This window comes from Ctenopharyngodon idella, chromosome 13 (assembly GCF_019924925.1).
Source record: "Ctenopharyngodon idella isolate HZGC_01 chromosome 13, HZGC01, whole genome shotgun sequence".
Classification (NCBI taxonomy): domain Eukaryota; kingdom Metazoa; phylum Chordata; class Actinopteri; order Cypriniformes; family Xenocyprididae; genus Ctenopharyngodon; species Ctenopharyngodon idella.
The window spans coordinates 5,235,258-5,251,532 of record NC_067232.1 but is presented as its reverse complement, the minus strand read 5'-3'; the positions used below and the strand labels follow the sequence as shown (position 1 = coordinate 5,251,532).

The window sequence follows — 16,275 nt, the reverse complement described above, 5'->3', positions numbered from 1 at the left end:
GAGGATACGTTCTCAGACGCATGTAAAGGCCTTTGAGCATGATGTCTGCTAGCAAAACAGCAAAACTCTTTCACTCTCCAAGGCACGTATGCACTTTGCTTACAGTCTATCTTTCTATTTTCTGTCCTTTTCGCTCAAATAGACATACACACCCAGGCAGATTTCACACCCCACCCTTCACTCACCCACCCGTTCTCATACACGGAAATGTGTGTGTGTTGCTGAAATGTGCTTCTTTTATTCATTCTTGTTTGCTCACTGTTTCTGCAGTGTAGACTGAATCACTCACATTTCTAAAGAACTCCAACTGGTGTGTTTTTACGGTCATCTGAGCAGTCGTGACTCATGTTTTAATCAAATTCTCATAGTCGCTCATCTCTGCTCAGCACAGTCATTAGGTAAGAAAGATCAAGCGTTTACGAGCATTTTATTTAGTTCTTTCAAACATTAGGGTCGTAAACTTATGAATTTATTCCTTACTACTCTATTTGTAAGTTGGATAGTGTTTGTAAGCTGGATACACAGTGAAATCTTCAAACATCAGATATGTTTTGATTGGCTTTGATTTTGTCATTTCGTTAAACAATTTCGCCTTTTTTATTTGTTTTTGTTTGCTCACTGCATCTGTAGTGTAGGCAGAATAGCTTATATTTTGTAAAAACTCAAACAGAGTTGGCGTGTGTTTACGATTATCTAAGCAGTCGTGACTCACATCTCTCTACGATCAATCAAAAAGCGAGAAAGACCAAATGCTCCCGAGGGTCATATCACGGCCTGCAGTTCTTTCATCTTTCTTCTATTCTTTTGACCATTCGCACTTTAAGCCAAATAATATATCTATGAAAGTAATATATACAGTAATATATATGAACATAATGAGAATTAATGTTAAAATATGTAATAATTATACTAAGACAAAAATGTATATTATAATAGATATGAAATATGTTTTATATTAGTATAAAATGATTAGTTAAACATATTTAAATATTTATACATAAATTATATATAAATTATGTAACATCAGATATATAAGTTTATATATATATATATATATATATATATATATAAAATGTATCTGATTTTATCTAACACTCTAATTTTGTTGTTTTTCAAGGTAGTTTAAAAACAATAACTTATGTTTGGTTAGGACATGATGTAATGGTCAACCGGAACCCATAAAAATGTGGTTACTTTCGTAACCTTCATTATTTATGAGTAGTTTATCCATCATAAGCTGGTGAATTAGAGACCCTGAATGTTTCAGTGGTGTTTTTGTTTGGGGTTTTTGGTAAATTCCTCCATCAGATTGACCTGAATTCTGAAGGGTGGACGCTTACACAAACATTCCTTCAAAACCAAAGCCGTGAATCACCCAGAGCTCAGCGCAAGAAGAATGGGAGATTTACACTTACTATGTCAGGAGTGTGCTTGAGCAGGTTAAGTACGTCTAGTATCCATATCTGCAGGTGGATTAGGAGAGGAATTATGCCTTCATGGAGCTGTCAGAGGCCAAGACTGCCGACACACACACATTTGAAGCAGACATAACATATTAACAGAGCTTTAGCTGTCGGGAGACTGCGTGTCTGTCGCTGCTGTAGGCCTGTGTGTGATACATCAAAACCTCACTGTTATGTCTGATATTAACATAGTTATCTCTCACCTTAGGGCACTGTCTCTCTGTCTCTCTCTCTCTCTCTCTCTCTCTCTCTCTCTCTCTCTCTCTCTTGCATCTTCCCAACTTTATCTTTATACCTAAATCTTAACACATACACACACACACATTCTGTCAGACAGCTCTGTGTGGTATAAGGTTTGTAGACAGACATGTGTAAGATAGACATGTTTAATCAGATTTATTACCTTCATCACACGGTAATTAGATGGTCTCTCATGCCACCTGAGTGATGCAAACTGTGTGTGTGTGTGTGTGTCTGGTGTCGGTTGCATCATCCTGGAGTCTTGAGGTTAGCAGATTGGTGATGACTGTAAACAGATATTAAGTTACAAAATTCACAGCACAAACACAGACATGGTTCATACTTAAACAGATTTGTCAAAGCACACAGCGCCGTCCCACAAACTCACACGTACACAAACCTATTGTCATGCCAGAGGAGCAGGGAGGCGAATTAAAGTTGGCATTAGTTAACATGCAGCAACATGCTTCAGACAAAAATAAAACGAACAAGGAATAAACAAACGAAAATGGAGAGGGAGTTCATTGAAAAGAATAAAAGTATAAGCGCACAGAGATGCGGGCAGAGCTGTGTGGTGTTTACTCATGCGCTCATGCACATCCCACATGCTGTGTAACTGACTCACATACATCAAATATGTCTGTGAAAAAGATTAATTATTTTATATAAAGACAATGAAGTCTTTTGCATTGTGACAGTTTTTATTTTCACCATAAATTTCATGTGGGCATTTACTTTTTCTTTTTTTTTTTTTTAAATAATTATTTACCTAGGTTTAAATAATTATATATATTTTTATTCATATAAAAATATTTTCTATTAATTATGTTTTTTATATATTTATTAAATAATAATTTTGTACAAATTATCATTTTCATTATATATACTGTATGATTTCATAAATATGACATTATGATAATAAGAACAGGAAATGTGCTTAATTGTCACAAAATAATGTCAAAACAAATCTTAATGGTCTTTTGGCAAGCACTATAAGCACCATTTGAGTCTCAGACTACATGTGTGTGGACTTCAGAGAGCATTTGAGTGTTTTAAGGAGGTGTGGCAAAAGATCTGACATAAAACCAGACTTCATGGTGGCTGTGTTTGTTTTTGCTGGTTCTGGGGAAAGCCTGCATTTCCACTCAGCGTTATACAGCTTCTCTCTCTCTCTCTCTCTCTCTCTCTCTCTCTCTCTTACTCTCTCTCTCTCTCTACTCCTAAATTCATTGTATTTCAGAAAAAAAACACCATCTATGTAAATGCTTCACAACAGGGTATTTAAATGAACCAATAAATTGTTTATTTGATCAATTAATTAATAATTTACATGAACAGCCTAACTGAACTGATTCACTAAAACAAACTGATTCAGGAGTTCAGTCAATCTGCACTGCTGTTTGTTGACAACATATAGCCAAAAACAGATGAGTTACTGTCATACTACTGATAAATGTATTTAAGGTAGTTGCATTGCTGTTTTAGTTAGTTACTCCTCAACATTAGTCCTCTCAAAGATGTACAAAGCTCTCAGTTATGCACATATTGTACTGCCCACAGACAGTGTCTGACATGCTGCTTTTATAGCAGTAGAGATCTGTCTGTTATTGACGTTGTATAACGGCCAATCAAAATATTTGAGTGAGATGTTTATTTTCAGCAGAAGCACCAGCTGTGGCCTGAATAAGAGCATTTATACTGAAGAATTTATCATTGTGCAGAGAAAACCAGAGAGAGAGAGAGACTGGGAACAGTGTGCCATTAGTGGTGTTTGCTAAGGCAAGCATCATTATTACTATTGCACATACTTACGGTTATAGGGATTTATTCAAACTTCTTACCCTAAGTATTAAATTGTGGTGTGTAACTTGTCCCATAAAGATTGTTGAGGACACATGTGCTAGTATTTTTGGATCTGATTTGATTTCATGATTTTAAAAATAAAATGGGCAAATCCAGTAGACTTGTATTGAAGGAGGGGCCCGGGACAGACTGGAATATGACTTGGGTAACACTCCAGAACACCCTAGAAACCACCAACTAGCATCATGCTGACAAGTTTTGCATGGAAAAGCACCACTCATATTTTTCCCAGAAAATGTAAAAATGTAGTTGCATGCGTCTCATATCTCATACGTGTATGTGTGTGTGTTGCAACGATTAGCTTGTAACAACTATCTCTTCTCGGACTATGAGCAAACAGAATTCATTTGCATGTCAAATTGGCAGTTCAGTGCGCTGACACACACACACAAACATACTCTATAATTCCCAAAGTATCTTATTTTAGACTCGTTCAGCGACTGTTGTGTGTGTGTGCAAGACAGCTGCATGTTAATGCTGATGGAGTGATTTAAACGCTCAGATCATACACACACACATAAAGGCGTCACATGCTAAAGATAAGATATGTGATAATCACACACACCTTTAACAGACACCCAAAATATCATTCCTCATGATACACTGATACTTTTCTTGGCTTGTCAGCAAAACAGAAAGATTTCAGTTATCTACTCATACACATGCAATTTTAGAGATGGGGCGCTGTGTGTGTGTGTGTGTGTATGTGTGTGCGTGTGTGTGTGCGTGTTTTTGTGATTTATGAAGACACAAATTTGTATAATGACATGGGTATTACACTGGTATTACGACGTAAACATGAAATATGAGGACATTTCATGAGTCCTCATATTTAAAATAGCTTTAAAAACATACTAAACAATGTTTTATTAAAAACCTAAAAATGCAGAATGTTTTCTGTGATGGGTAGGTTTAGGGGTAGGGGTGGTGTAGGGGGATAGAATGTACAGTTTGTACAGTATAAAAACCATTACACATATGGAACATCCTCACTAGGATAGCAAAACAAACCTGTGTGTGTCTCTGTGTGTGTGTGTGTGTGTGTGTGTGTGTGTGTGTGTGTGTGTGTGTGTGTGTGTGTGTGTGTGTGTGTGTGTGTGTGCGTGTGTGTGTAATGTGACACCAGCATAAGATTGCATGTTTGTTTTTCTCGGCACCTTTGATGAAAACACTAGCAGCTCTCTCATACTGAGCATGTGTGGACAAATTCACTCTGTTGCAATCCTATAAAGACACAGATAGGGCTGGGCGGTTATAATATTCACTGTTTATTCATGATGAATTTGCTGCCAAAATAAAATTAAAATTGAGCAACAGCATCTCTGGTTTAAACTTCATTAGCAAAAATGGTGTTGGTAAGTTCAGATGACTTACATAAATCAGTTTAATCAATACTGTTTCGTTCAGTAAACTGATTCAAAACTGATTCAACAATTAATTTGTGTAATTATTCTAAAATTCAAAAATGTTTACATGTAATAAAATGTTCAATGAAAAATATGTGTAGGTAAAAATTGCTGTTTATTAAATTATTATGCATTGCATATAATTTTAAGAGCAAATACATAAATATCAATATAGAGATATCTTAAATATTGTCAAAAGGATAAAATTGTCTTTTTACTGTGTTGCACAGCGCTTTATTATTTATTGCATTAATATATATGTTGGTTTTATACAGTTTTGTTTGTCAATATGTGTTATCACTGCATATGAATTACATTTTATTTATTTATTTTTTGTGCTTATTTACAGCTATTTTTAAGAGCAAATACAAATTAAGAGCAAATTAAGAGATACAGTAAATAATGTCAAAGGGATGTAAAATATTGAGGTTTTTTTAGCTATATCACATCACTTTATTATGTATAATTTATTTTGTATTAATGAATATTTTGGTTTGATAAATTAACAAAAAATTAATATATATAATTGCTTTGTATGCATCTCATAGATTACCAGTTGACAAGTGATTAAATATGTATATATATATTTTTTGTGCAGGATTATGGCCAGATCAGATTGATCCTCCTGCACTGAAGACGTGCAAAGTGGAAGATGACTTACGCTGGTCAGGTAAGAGACTTTACAACACACACCGGAACACATTATGTCTTAAAGGAGTAGTTCATCCAAAGATGTCATTCCAAACCCTTTTGACTTTCTTTATTTCCTTTTTGTGGTGATCTATGCCTTAGCTACAAATTTGTTTCAGGAATATGATTTTATTTGTCATAATTGTTCATTTATGTTGTTGGTAGTTGAATGAGAGAATGAGAGAACTGTGACATATAGATCATCAAACCACACACACATACACACACACAGTGTTATCCTCAGATAACTTTTGATATGCAGATGTGTGTGGGTGTGTTGCAGTCATAATGGGTGAATCATAATATTAATGTTCCAATCAGAATGCAGCGTTTTTGTGGAGGGGCTGAAACAAACAGAATGTAAAAAATTATCTACTTTCGCTTTCACACGCGCACACACACGCATGGGCCCAGAAACATCAAATAAATATTCTCTGTGTGTGAAATACACACACCCACCTGCTTTGGCACACACACACACACACACACACATAAACACTCTCACTCGAAAACATTCACACAAACTCTTGCTGCCATGGACACACGGCCACATACCTGGTGCTGGCATGGTTTTCTTTCCCCGCGGCGACACAGAATTCCTGCCCTTCCTGTTCCCGCAAACCCCAAACATCCAAACCAGCTGAGTCATTTTTACCTCCACCACACACAAACACACACACAAGTTTTCCTCTGTCACACCAGCCGGTGTGACATTTAAGTTATAGCTTTCTTTAATTGCACTTTGATTGATTTATTATTCCTAATAGACTCGCAGTGTGTCAGGTGGCATTTTTCAAAACACCAGATGGTAGTTTCATAATAATTCATGCTCTGTGATGTGAGGAAATATATTACGTTTATTATTCTCACAGTTTGCTCTTTCATCGCTGAGAAGATTTATTGAGGTTTTTAAATATGTTTCATTTAAGTATCAATTTTGTCTCAGATGTTTCTCTTCTCTTCCAAATCTTTAATAAGTAAAAATTAGTTGATTGTTGACATACAGTAAAAAGAACAAGAATAGCTCAGATCATTTGGTTTTGGAAGAACTTGATGAGAAATGTTTGAGTTCATATTGAGATCACTGATTTTGATCACAGGCTTATCTGAGCTCAGCATGAGACGTTTTTAAGGATCTCATTTGAAACTTTTCTTAACGGAAACATCTGAGGAGTAGAGTTTCCTTTTGCTTACCATCTCATTGCTGTCCATAAGAAACAATTGAGATATTAGATAGATCTCATTTGTGCTTTCTCTGTCCTGTTGGCTCAGATACCATGTGTTCTCTTCTGCAGACTTGCGTGAGTGTAATGTTGACTCACCGGTCTGAACTGCAACGATCAGAAACGCCTACAGGAATAATGAGATCCAACAGTTCTTATATTTCATAATAATTGCTTCCGAAAGAACTGAATATTGATTCCTTTCAATGTCCTAGAACAGCAAAAGCTGCTTAATAATTGTGATTTTTGGATCAATGATGATGCAGTCATTTCAACAAATGGATTTTAGAGTCAATAAGGTCAAAATTCCTCACTGGAGGAAAAAAAATAATAATTCCTGATCTATTCACAAATGTGTCTCATGTCTCTTGAATCAATGACCTGATTTGTAAATCTCCAGTACAGTATCAGATGTTTGTGAATGGTAACCTGACCCATCCTGATGTATGAGATCGCAGCGCGGCACATGTCGGAGATGAGCTAGTTTGCATGCGACGTGCCGTGTTGTCTTATGGACTACAGCTCTAACATAAACACACAAGATCTGCATGTTTGCCTGCGTCTCAGGTTCTCTGCCTGTCGGAGCGATATGTCATTACCTTCAGTTATCATTTATCAACATCCAGTGCAAACATTTAGCCATTTTGGCCCTGCTTCATTTTTCTACCTACTTGTAAAACCATCAGTTTATCAATTGGAAAACTAGGCTATAAATGTATTAGATTGAAAGATACTCTACTTGCATTTACAGTGGCCCCAAAAAGCATCTGGGCACTTAAGTGTGTGTGTGTATTGCTTTTCAAGCAAGATATTTCATAAATAAAATATACCACAAAGAATGCTAGTGGGTTTAAAAAAAAAAAACAATAGATATACTGTTCAAAATGAAGATCTAATAGTTGTCAAATGCTAGGAACATGTCCATAGTGTGCAAAACCTATTGGTTAAAAGTAATAGTTTGGGGCCACTCTATATGGCATAGTTGACAAGTTGTAGCGATTGTTTGGTTGGTTCCTGTGGGTTTGTGTCACCAGTTGAGCATAAAACCACATAGTAGAAACTCAAACCATGGACAAGTAAGCAAGTCTAGAATCCACATCATTGTATGATTGTTGGATATGTGGTATTTTTGATATCCAACATTCTGACGCAAATATTCATGATTTGATTAGATTATATTGAGTATCAAGTATATATTTCAGTCTTTATGTCTCCATGTCTTTCTCTCTCCTGGCCGCATGATTTGCCTGGTCCAGGTGTAATCCATCTGTTTTTGCATCACCATTTTACAGGTGAGGGCCGAGATTTGCATCCTCACCAGAACCCTGATCCCACACACAAACATGCACAATTCCTGCTGAATAGCTACTGCTTGCTCTTCTGTTAACAAACAAAATCAGTTTCTACTGCAGTCAAATGAGGCAAACCTCTGTAGTGAGCCGGGTTACACGCTTGACTGTGGGCTAGTGGAACACGGCGAACTGAACTGCTCACTGTGACGGGCGAGAACACAATGGGACGATAGGGGTCATTTTTAGGAAACTGTGACAGTTTGTTCATTTAATTTCATTTGTAAAAATTACTGCTGAACTTCAAAGAAGTTCTAAGTGCCAGGGTCACAACTGCCATAGACTTTAAGGGACTCCCCAGAGAATAACATTTCCCCTCTACTATTGAGATTAGTCATCAACAAATATGAGTTTATTTTTGTAGTTTTTATTCTATATTGCTTCTGCTAAAAAATCCTGTTAACTGTTGATGTCAGAAACATCAAACCATTAATTTTATATTATATTAATATTAAATATTAATATTGTTTCTGCAGAAAATGTGTTATTTTCCCTGAACGTTTATATTAATATTAATTTATTAATAATATTGGTTAATAGTAATATTTTTCTCTATGTTATTTTCCCCATAATTGTTTCATTTCTCCATAAAATTATTTTCCCCATCTATAATAATATTATTAAAGGAGAAAATTACATAGAATAATGGGTTATACCACATACTTTCCCTCTCTTTGCTCTTTTACACTGTTTTTAAAGAGTTTTTCCACTGATACTAATGTAGAACATGTGTGAGGTGGTTATACATGGAAACACCGCAAACTAGTAATTCTCTAGAGCAGTGGTCTTCGAAAGGGGGTCAATAATGTATTTTTTTTATGATTTTTGTGGTGTAAACATCTTAAAGTATATCAAAACATTGATATGGCACTATATGCAAGTTATCATTGGCCAGGTATAAAATTAAACTCTCAGTTTTTATAATAACAATATGTTCAAAAGTTTGAAGACCCTGTTCTAGAGCAACATTCAGGAAACGTTCATGTTGTTAATAACCTGTGAGGCACTAGAGGGAGACACTGAGTCTGAATGTATGTGCGTCTGTGAGGGTAATGAGGGTAAACAATGTCTACAGTTAGGTGTTATATCTGGTTTGCAGCTGTTTCTCAACTCATTTGTCAGATTTCCGCTTTTAGTAATTAATCGTGTATGGTGTGTGTGTGTGTGTGTGTGTGTGTGTGTGAGAGAGAGAAAGAGAGAGAGAGAGAGAGAGAGAGAGAGAGAGAGCGTCTGGCTGGAATTTGTGGCCATTTCAGTTGAATCAACAGCAGCTGAAATCTTGAATTCTCCTTGGTTCGAATCAGATTCTGGCCCCCCAAAAGAGTAAAAGAGAAAGTCAACACCCCTCAGAGAGAAAGAGAGAGGGAAAACATGTTCTCTGAAGCAAAGAAAAAAAACTAAAGTTGAGGAAATTGAAATGGAACTGTATGCTTTTCTCTCTCTTTCTCTGTTTCTGTTTGTAAATGGACCCAGTGCCCCAGACAAACGGGGGAGAGACTTTTAAACAAGTCAGTGGCACGCACAGACGGCATTCTCCTCCCTCAGGCGCCTGCATGCCAAAGCCTGCTCCAGTATCCCAGCAGCCCTTGCTCGATGCAATAAACAGAAAAATAAAGCCAGAAAACAACAAACTGGCAGAAACAGGCAGCAGTTTGTGTTTGTGTGCAGGTGCACAGATGTTTCCATTACACCTGTTCTCACAGTCACGACACACAAGACATGAACACTAAATGAAAAAAACCCCAGTTGTCAGAGCACACACGTCTTCATCTTCCTCCCCAGCCTCGTAACGTTACACTTGCTTGATTTGTTTTTACTTTTACAATTCATCAGGTGATCATGTGGAGTTCAAAAATGACACTAGGTGGTGCTAGATCAGTGTGTCAATAGGGTTCTGTGGCAATTGTTCATCTGATGAATTTGACAGATCATTTTAATGTAATGTATATTAAATATTAATGTAGTATAATGTAATCACTTAAATGGTAAAGTAATAAAAATTTTAAGATTTTTTAATAATTTTATTTATTTAATTTTTATTAATTATTCAATTTTAAAAACAATTTATTTTTTAAATAAACATTTTATTTTTTAACTGTATTTAATATTTATCTTGGTCTGAATTTTTAAAAATTATTGAAATTAGGCAAATTATTATTTAGTAATCATGGAAAGCATGGAAATTCTTTGGCCAAAAATTGTGAAGTGTACATTACTTGCATTCTGTTTTTTCTCTTTTTGTTGTTTAGATGTTGTTCAAATTCTTATTATTGTAATGCAAAAAAAAGTATTTTTCTCATTACTGGAATGTGAAAAAAAAAGATTTTTGGTTTTATGGTTTGACTATTTTTTATTTGAGCCAAAGTGGATGCATTCCTATTTTGGTTCATTTCTGGGTCACAAACATTTTGTATTTTTTAATGATTTAGAATTTTAATCAATATAATATTGAAGTTGTTTAGATGTTAAAGTGCCACTTTCTTTATCTTCAGGTACAGAGCTGTTCCAGCAGAGGACATCTTTCCCGTCTCTGTCTCCATTAACGGCTCCTCGTTTCTCTGATTCACACATGCATTATCCGGGTCCTTTCACCTACTCTGCTAACCCGTCCAGCACTGGAATCGGTGGTCTCAGCGTGGCCGGTATGCCCACCTCCAGCCGCTACCACACCTACCTGCCGCCTCCCTATCCTGGCAACCAGAACCAGAACTCCCACTTCCAGACCAACTCCTCGCCGTACCACCTGTACTACGGCACCGGATCCGGCTCCTACCAGTTCTCCATGGTTCCGACCGGCGGCACCGGATCGGGAGGCGACAGGTCGCCCACCCGCATGCTGACGTCCTGTACCGCGGCGGGTGGAGCCGGTGGCACCGCTGGCGGAAACAACAGCCTGCTCAACGCCAGCCTCGGTAACCAGAGCGACGGGGTGGATGCCGACGGTAGCCATAGCAACTCGCCCACAGCGATGAGTGCGTCGACACGCATAGACGAGTCCGTCTGGAGGCCTTACTGAAAAATAGTGTGCGGAAAGACTGACAGAAGAGGTCAAAATTAAGAGAAAAGGTGAAAGTCATGCATGTTTGATCGTTTTATGTTTCTTTGTCCTTCTATGACGTCAATCGCTTCTAAGACAACCAAAGTGATCAAATGACCAGAAATTAGTTGCCTGACTGTTGACCTTTTGCTCTGGACGCTCTATATGGCACAGAAACGGACCTCCATTGATCAAAACTGAAGGACACAAGTCTCACAGGAAATTGATGTGTATATAGAAAGAGTAAAAAATTATCATTAAAAAATAAGGAAAGGTTCCCATAGTAATATATCAGCGACTTTTTTGTTACTGAAAAGGTGAACAAACCAAAGAAAAGAAAAGCAGGTGCTTCATGGACATATTGTGATGGGCCTGTAACTGAAAACAGACAATTTATCCAGCCTTACAAATAAATCTGCCTGAAAGCTGTAATTCCCAGAGTGCTTTGCAACTACAAAACGCTGCAGTTTGTCATGCAGACAGTATAAAAGAACTTCATGGAGCTGCAGGACTGTGGGACTTTTAACTGTGTAAATATACCAAAAATGTCGCCCTCGACTTTCAGGTACTTTCCAAAAATGCTGAAATAGTCTTGAAATGGTGAGATGTGATGATATAATACAAATGTGGGTCAATGTTAGTTTTGTGAGATGTTATGCCAATGGGTTTTTCATTGAAAAAAAATCACAAAGGGTGAATCACAAAGCCTGTCAGGAACATATCCAGGTCATATTTATTGAGAAATGAGAAATCATATTTTGCAGAAAATTATCCCGTTCATATTTTTTTGCATTTAAACATTATTTTTATCAAAATGAAGCACATTTGACCCCCAGATTCTTATTGTAATGCAAAAATAAAAGGTGTATAATTTCATTTACAAATCATTTAAATTTACAAAAACTTTTTTTTTAAAGCAAACAATAATTTTTTTTTTGTTTTGATTTTGGGGTAAAATGTGATCTGGACGTGTTTTTGTGAGATTCACCCTTTAGCTGTGGGTTCTCGGTTTGTAGAAACGTGAAACAGTGTCTATATTCCAAAGACAGCAGGTGTTTGATTTTTTTTTTTTTTTTTTTTTTGGTTTCTTGCTTTGCATCAAAATCACAAACAATTCATTTGTCGAACTTGTGGAATAGTTGGAATAGTTTTTAGAGTAATAATTGTTTTTCTCAGTGTTGATCGCTTCTTACGACTTAGCAGTTTCTTAAAACGATTCTGATCAGTTTGCGCTCAGTTTTATTGTTTGTGTTTTGTTTTGTTTTTGTTTGTTTTGTTTTTTTCATTTTTTAATTTATTTGAGCCAAAGTGGATGCGTTCCTATTTCAGGTCTGTTCCGTGTCACAAACATTTCGTATTTTTTTTTTATTATTATTATTATTCTTTTTCGATTTCTTTTTTAATCTTTGTTTTAATATAAAATTGGAAGTTGTGCTACTGTAATATATTCTTTCTAAATTATACAAAACAAATTTTAATGTAATGTCTATGTTTTTCCAATGCAGCTTTAATGCACTAAAACATTTATTTAAGAGGTTATATGTCCTTGTAAACCACATAATGGAGACATTCTTACCAGATTGAGTTCCACATGATATTTAGTCATACTGCCTGAAAGACCTCAACCCTCACAAGCCAAAGAGTCCAACAATCACCTGTTGTCAACTACGTCTCTAAAGTGTGAAAAATATGTTGCTCTAAGCACCTACATTATATGTCTATTTTTCCTACCTTGTTCTTGGAATGACGGAAATCGGAGACAATAATTGGGCACGTTTGAAAGGAGATCAGTCTCGATTATTTGAATAACAAAACCATGCACATGCTCATACAAGGAAGGTAAAGTGGCCATGACACACACACACATTCACGTAACAGGTGTAAGTGAATATTTCAGCCCATAACCCAGAGGTTTTTCCCATGCTCACACCTGCTGCGTTTACCTGAGGGCAAAGAGCCCCAAAAGAGCAAAGGAAACATGTAGAAAGATAGATGAAGAGATCCATATCTCCTTTCGCAATCATTGGTCATCCTTCAGGCCTTGTTATCCAAGCAGAAGTGCCCGTGTTCAGCTTGATTCATGGCCGCTTTGATGCCTTTATGGCGGCGGTTATTTTCCTTTCCATTGTGCCTCCCCTTGATTATTGCCTAAAGCTGCAGGCTACAGGAAAGATGGATTCAAAATGTGAGCTGGTCTAGTTACATGCAGGAGTCGATTCTCTCCTGCGAGGACTTCTGGGTAATAGAATCCTGTGCTATGGGAAACATTTGCTTCTGCAATTCTGAAGTATCGTTTAATGATTCTCTCAGTGCCTCAGTCTGGATCTATTAATGTTTGTGGATATCAAATCCTGTCGTCTCATCTTATGTGTTTGTTGTGATTGTTGATTATGATTGAGATGGAACAAGAATCCAAATCAGGCTAAATTAATATTTGCTGGCCCAAAATAAGACCAAAGACGTATCTATTTATTTCCACTATCAATAATGATTTTTATTTTGTGTTGCATTGAACAGTCTGTTGACGCCAAGGCTCTGTTCCAAAACCTAGTGAGCTTCCTACATAGCACGGAGGCTGTAACAAAAAGTAAGTGGCTTATTAATGCCTGTGTAAAGCATTCCAGATGTCAGATGTCTATGTGGGCAGCAGCGAAGCTCAATATGTTTTGGAACACATCCCAAATGTTGCCAGTGAAGTGAATATCACTGAGGGCCATGAGTCTGTGATGTTTGTAAAGTGCACAGATTATAATCATGCCGAAAGAGCTAAAAAGCACAACACACTCCTGTAAGAACAAATTGTCTTTTTCACTCATTGTATGTTTGCAATTTTGGTTCTGAAATATGCTCTTTTGTTCCTTCATTGTGTGCTAATGATGTAGTTTTTTATGCTTTTTAATTAAAAAAAAGATCAGGATTTGCTTGTGATTTCATTTACTTGTCATTAATGTTTTTGTAATTCAGCCATTGATTTTACAATGCAGTAAGAAAAGTTATATAAATTAAATTTCCTCAATATTTCCACATTTTTTGAGAGTGTCATTTTATTGAGATTACTTAAAGTGTAACTTTGCCTATTTTCAACCCGCTTTGTATTGTTACAATGTCTGTTGTATATGTAAATGAACAATGATTAGGCCCACTCGTTTTCCGTGTTACCTGGACCGAGAAATTCACATTTATTTGTTAGCAAAAGTCAGCAGGGTGACGCAAAACGCATCATCGGGTGCACTTTTGACAGCTCCAGGGCTTTTGTGAAAACATTTACTCTTTGAACTCTTGCACCCGGAAACAATACAAGTCGACGCCATTATGACTAAAAGTTTGCTAAGAAGTATTTCCTACTAAAGCAAGGCGGTATTTGACTCTGGTAAGCGTGTCCAAAGCAGACTGGTGGGAGTGGCCTAGTGCATTATGGGTGTTGAAGTTTTTTTGCAACCGCATTTTTTTTCTGTTCTCTAGTCAGGCACTGATTTAAAAAAATACATTTTTCCCTTTCTACAGTATAGGCACCAAAGTTTTATTGAAAGCCCATTTTAGCAGCAGTAAAGTACCACTTTAAGTTTAAAGGTTTAACATATTTTAGTCACTTAAAAACAGCTTTACACTTAAAGAAGTGAAACTTCAAAATGATCTCACATAGCCTAGAACACTTTTATTCTACACAAAATATTAATGATACTCAATAAATGAAATAAGAATAATTAAGTCATATACACTACCATTTAAATGTTTAGGGTTGGAAAGTGTTTTTTAATGTGATTTTGAAAGAGGTCTCTTAAGTTCAACAAGGATGCATTTATTTAATCAAAAATACAGTAAAAACAGTAATATTGTGAAATATTATTACAATTTAAAATACCTGTTTTCTATTTGAATATATTTTAAAATGTCATTTATTCATGTGATGGCATTTATTTGAAATAAAAATCTTTTGTAACATGTCTTAACTGTCACTTTTGATCAAGTTAATGCATCCTTGCTGAATAAAAGCAAACAAATTTCCTTAAAAAAAAAAAAAAAAAATGACCACAAACTTCTGACCAGTGTAAGTGGCCTTTTATAAATCATACATAATGTATGAAACCTGCTAAATCTGCTAAACCACTAAATGTATTATAAACATAGCTGAGGAAATACTCATATTTAACTGTCAATCTTCACATCTTTCACATAATCACATTTCACCAAACCTTTTATTTTTTAAATTTTCAAGCCAACATTCAAAGTTTGTCTTGACAGACCATCGTTTTCTAATTGAATCTGAGAATATTTATGTGCGGTTGTGCTTGCTGTCACTTTAGAGGAAGCTCACACTAAAAACTTCACACATCACATAATCATAGTCGAGTTTTCACACCTTCCACTCGACAAACAGCAGCTGCTCTCTTCACAGAACGTGAAAGATGTGTGAAGATTCCCATGGTTTGTGATAGTTCAGTCACCTCTGTTTATCATATTTAACTGTAACGCTTTTGTCTCAAACCCCTCGACACAAACACAGAGTTCTGCTGCTCAGACTGTGTTCAAATGTAATGCTAATATAAACACGGCCGCTCTTCCAAACCTGTCATGCAGTCAGCAGGCATTACTGTCACACTAGACCAGGTAATTATTTGAAAAGACTTAATTGTATGTGGACACTTGCATCACTCTCAGCAGAAAGTAAATATAGACAGTGAATTCACCTAATGAGTCATGTTCAGTGAATATGATGGGGTTGATGGGTGTGTGCTGTATTTCAATATAAGGACACTACTGTCATATTTTTAGGATCTTGGGGAACATGCATAAGTTTGATATTGTACAAACTTGAGTTTTCTAGTCTATCTATCTATCTATCTATCTATCTATCTATCTATCTATCTATCTATCTATCTATCTATCTATCCTTCAGTTTATCTATCTATCTATCTATCTATCTATCCTTCAGTTTATCTATCTATCTATCTATCTATCTATCTATCTATCTATCTATCTATCTATCTATCCTTCAGGTTTTTG

The 16,275-nt window shown here is 36.1% G+C and overlaps 1 protein-coding gene across 2 annotated transcripts in view; it reads left to right on the top strand.

Moving 5' to 3' along the window:
- runx3 (RUNX family transcription factor 3) overlaps positions 1–14,297 on the top strand; it is a 65,981-nt gene extending 51,684 nt beyond the window's left edge. For both annotated transcript variants that reach the window (XM_051917914.1, XM_051917915.1), the window contains exons 8-9: positions 5,571–5,642; positions 10,727–14,297. In XM_051917914.1, the coding sequence (XP_051773874.1) occupies positions 5,571–5,642; positions 10,727–11,250 (596 nt within the window). In that variant the 3' untranslated portion in view covers positions 11,251–14,297. The remainder of the gene's footprint in view (positions 1–5,570; positions 5,643–10,726) is intronic.
- Positions 14,298–16,275: the final 1,978 nt, after the last annotated feature.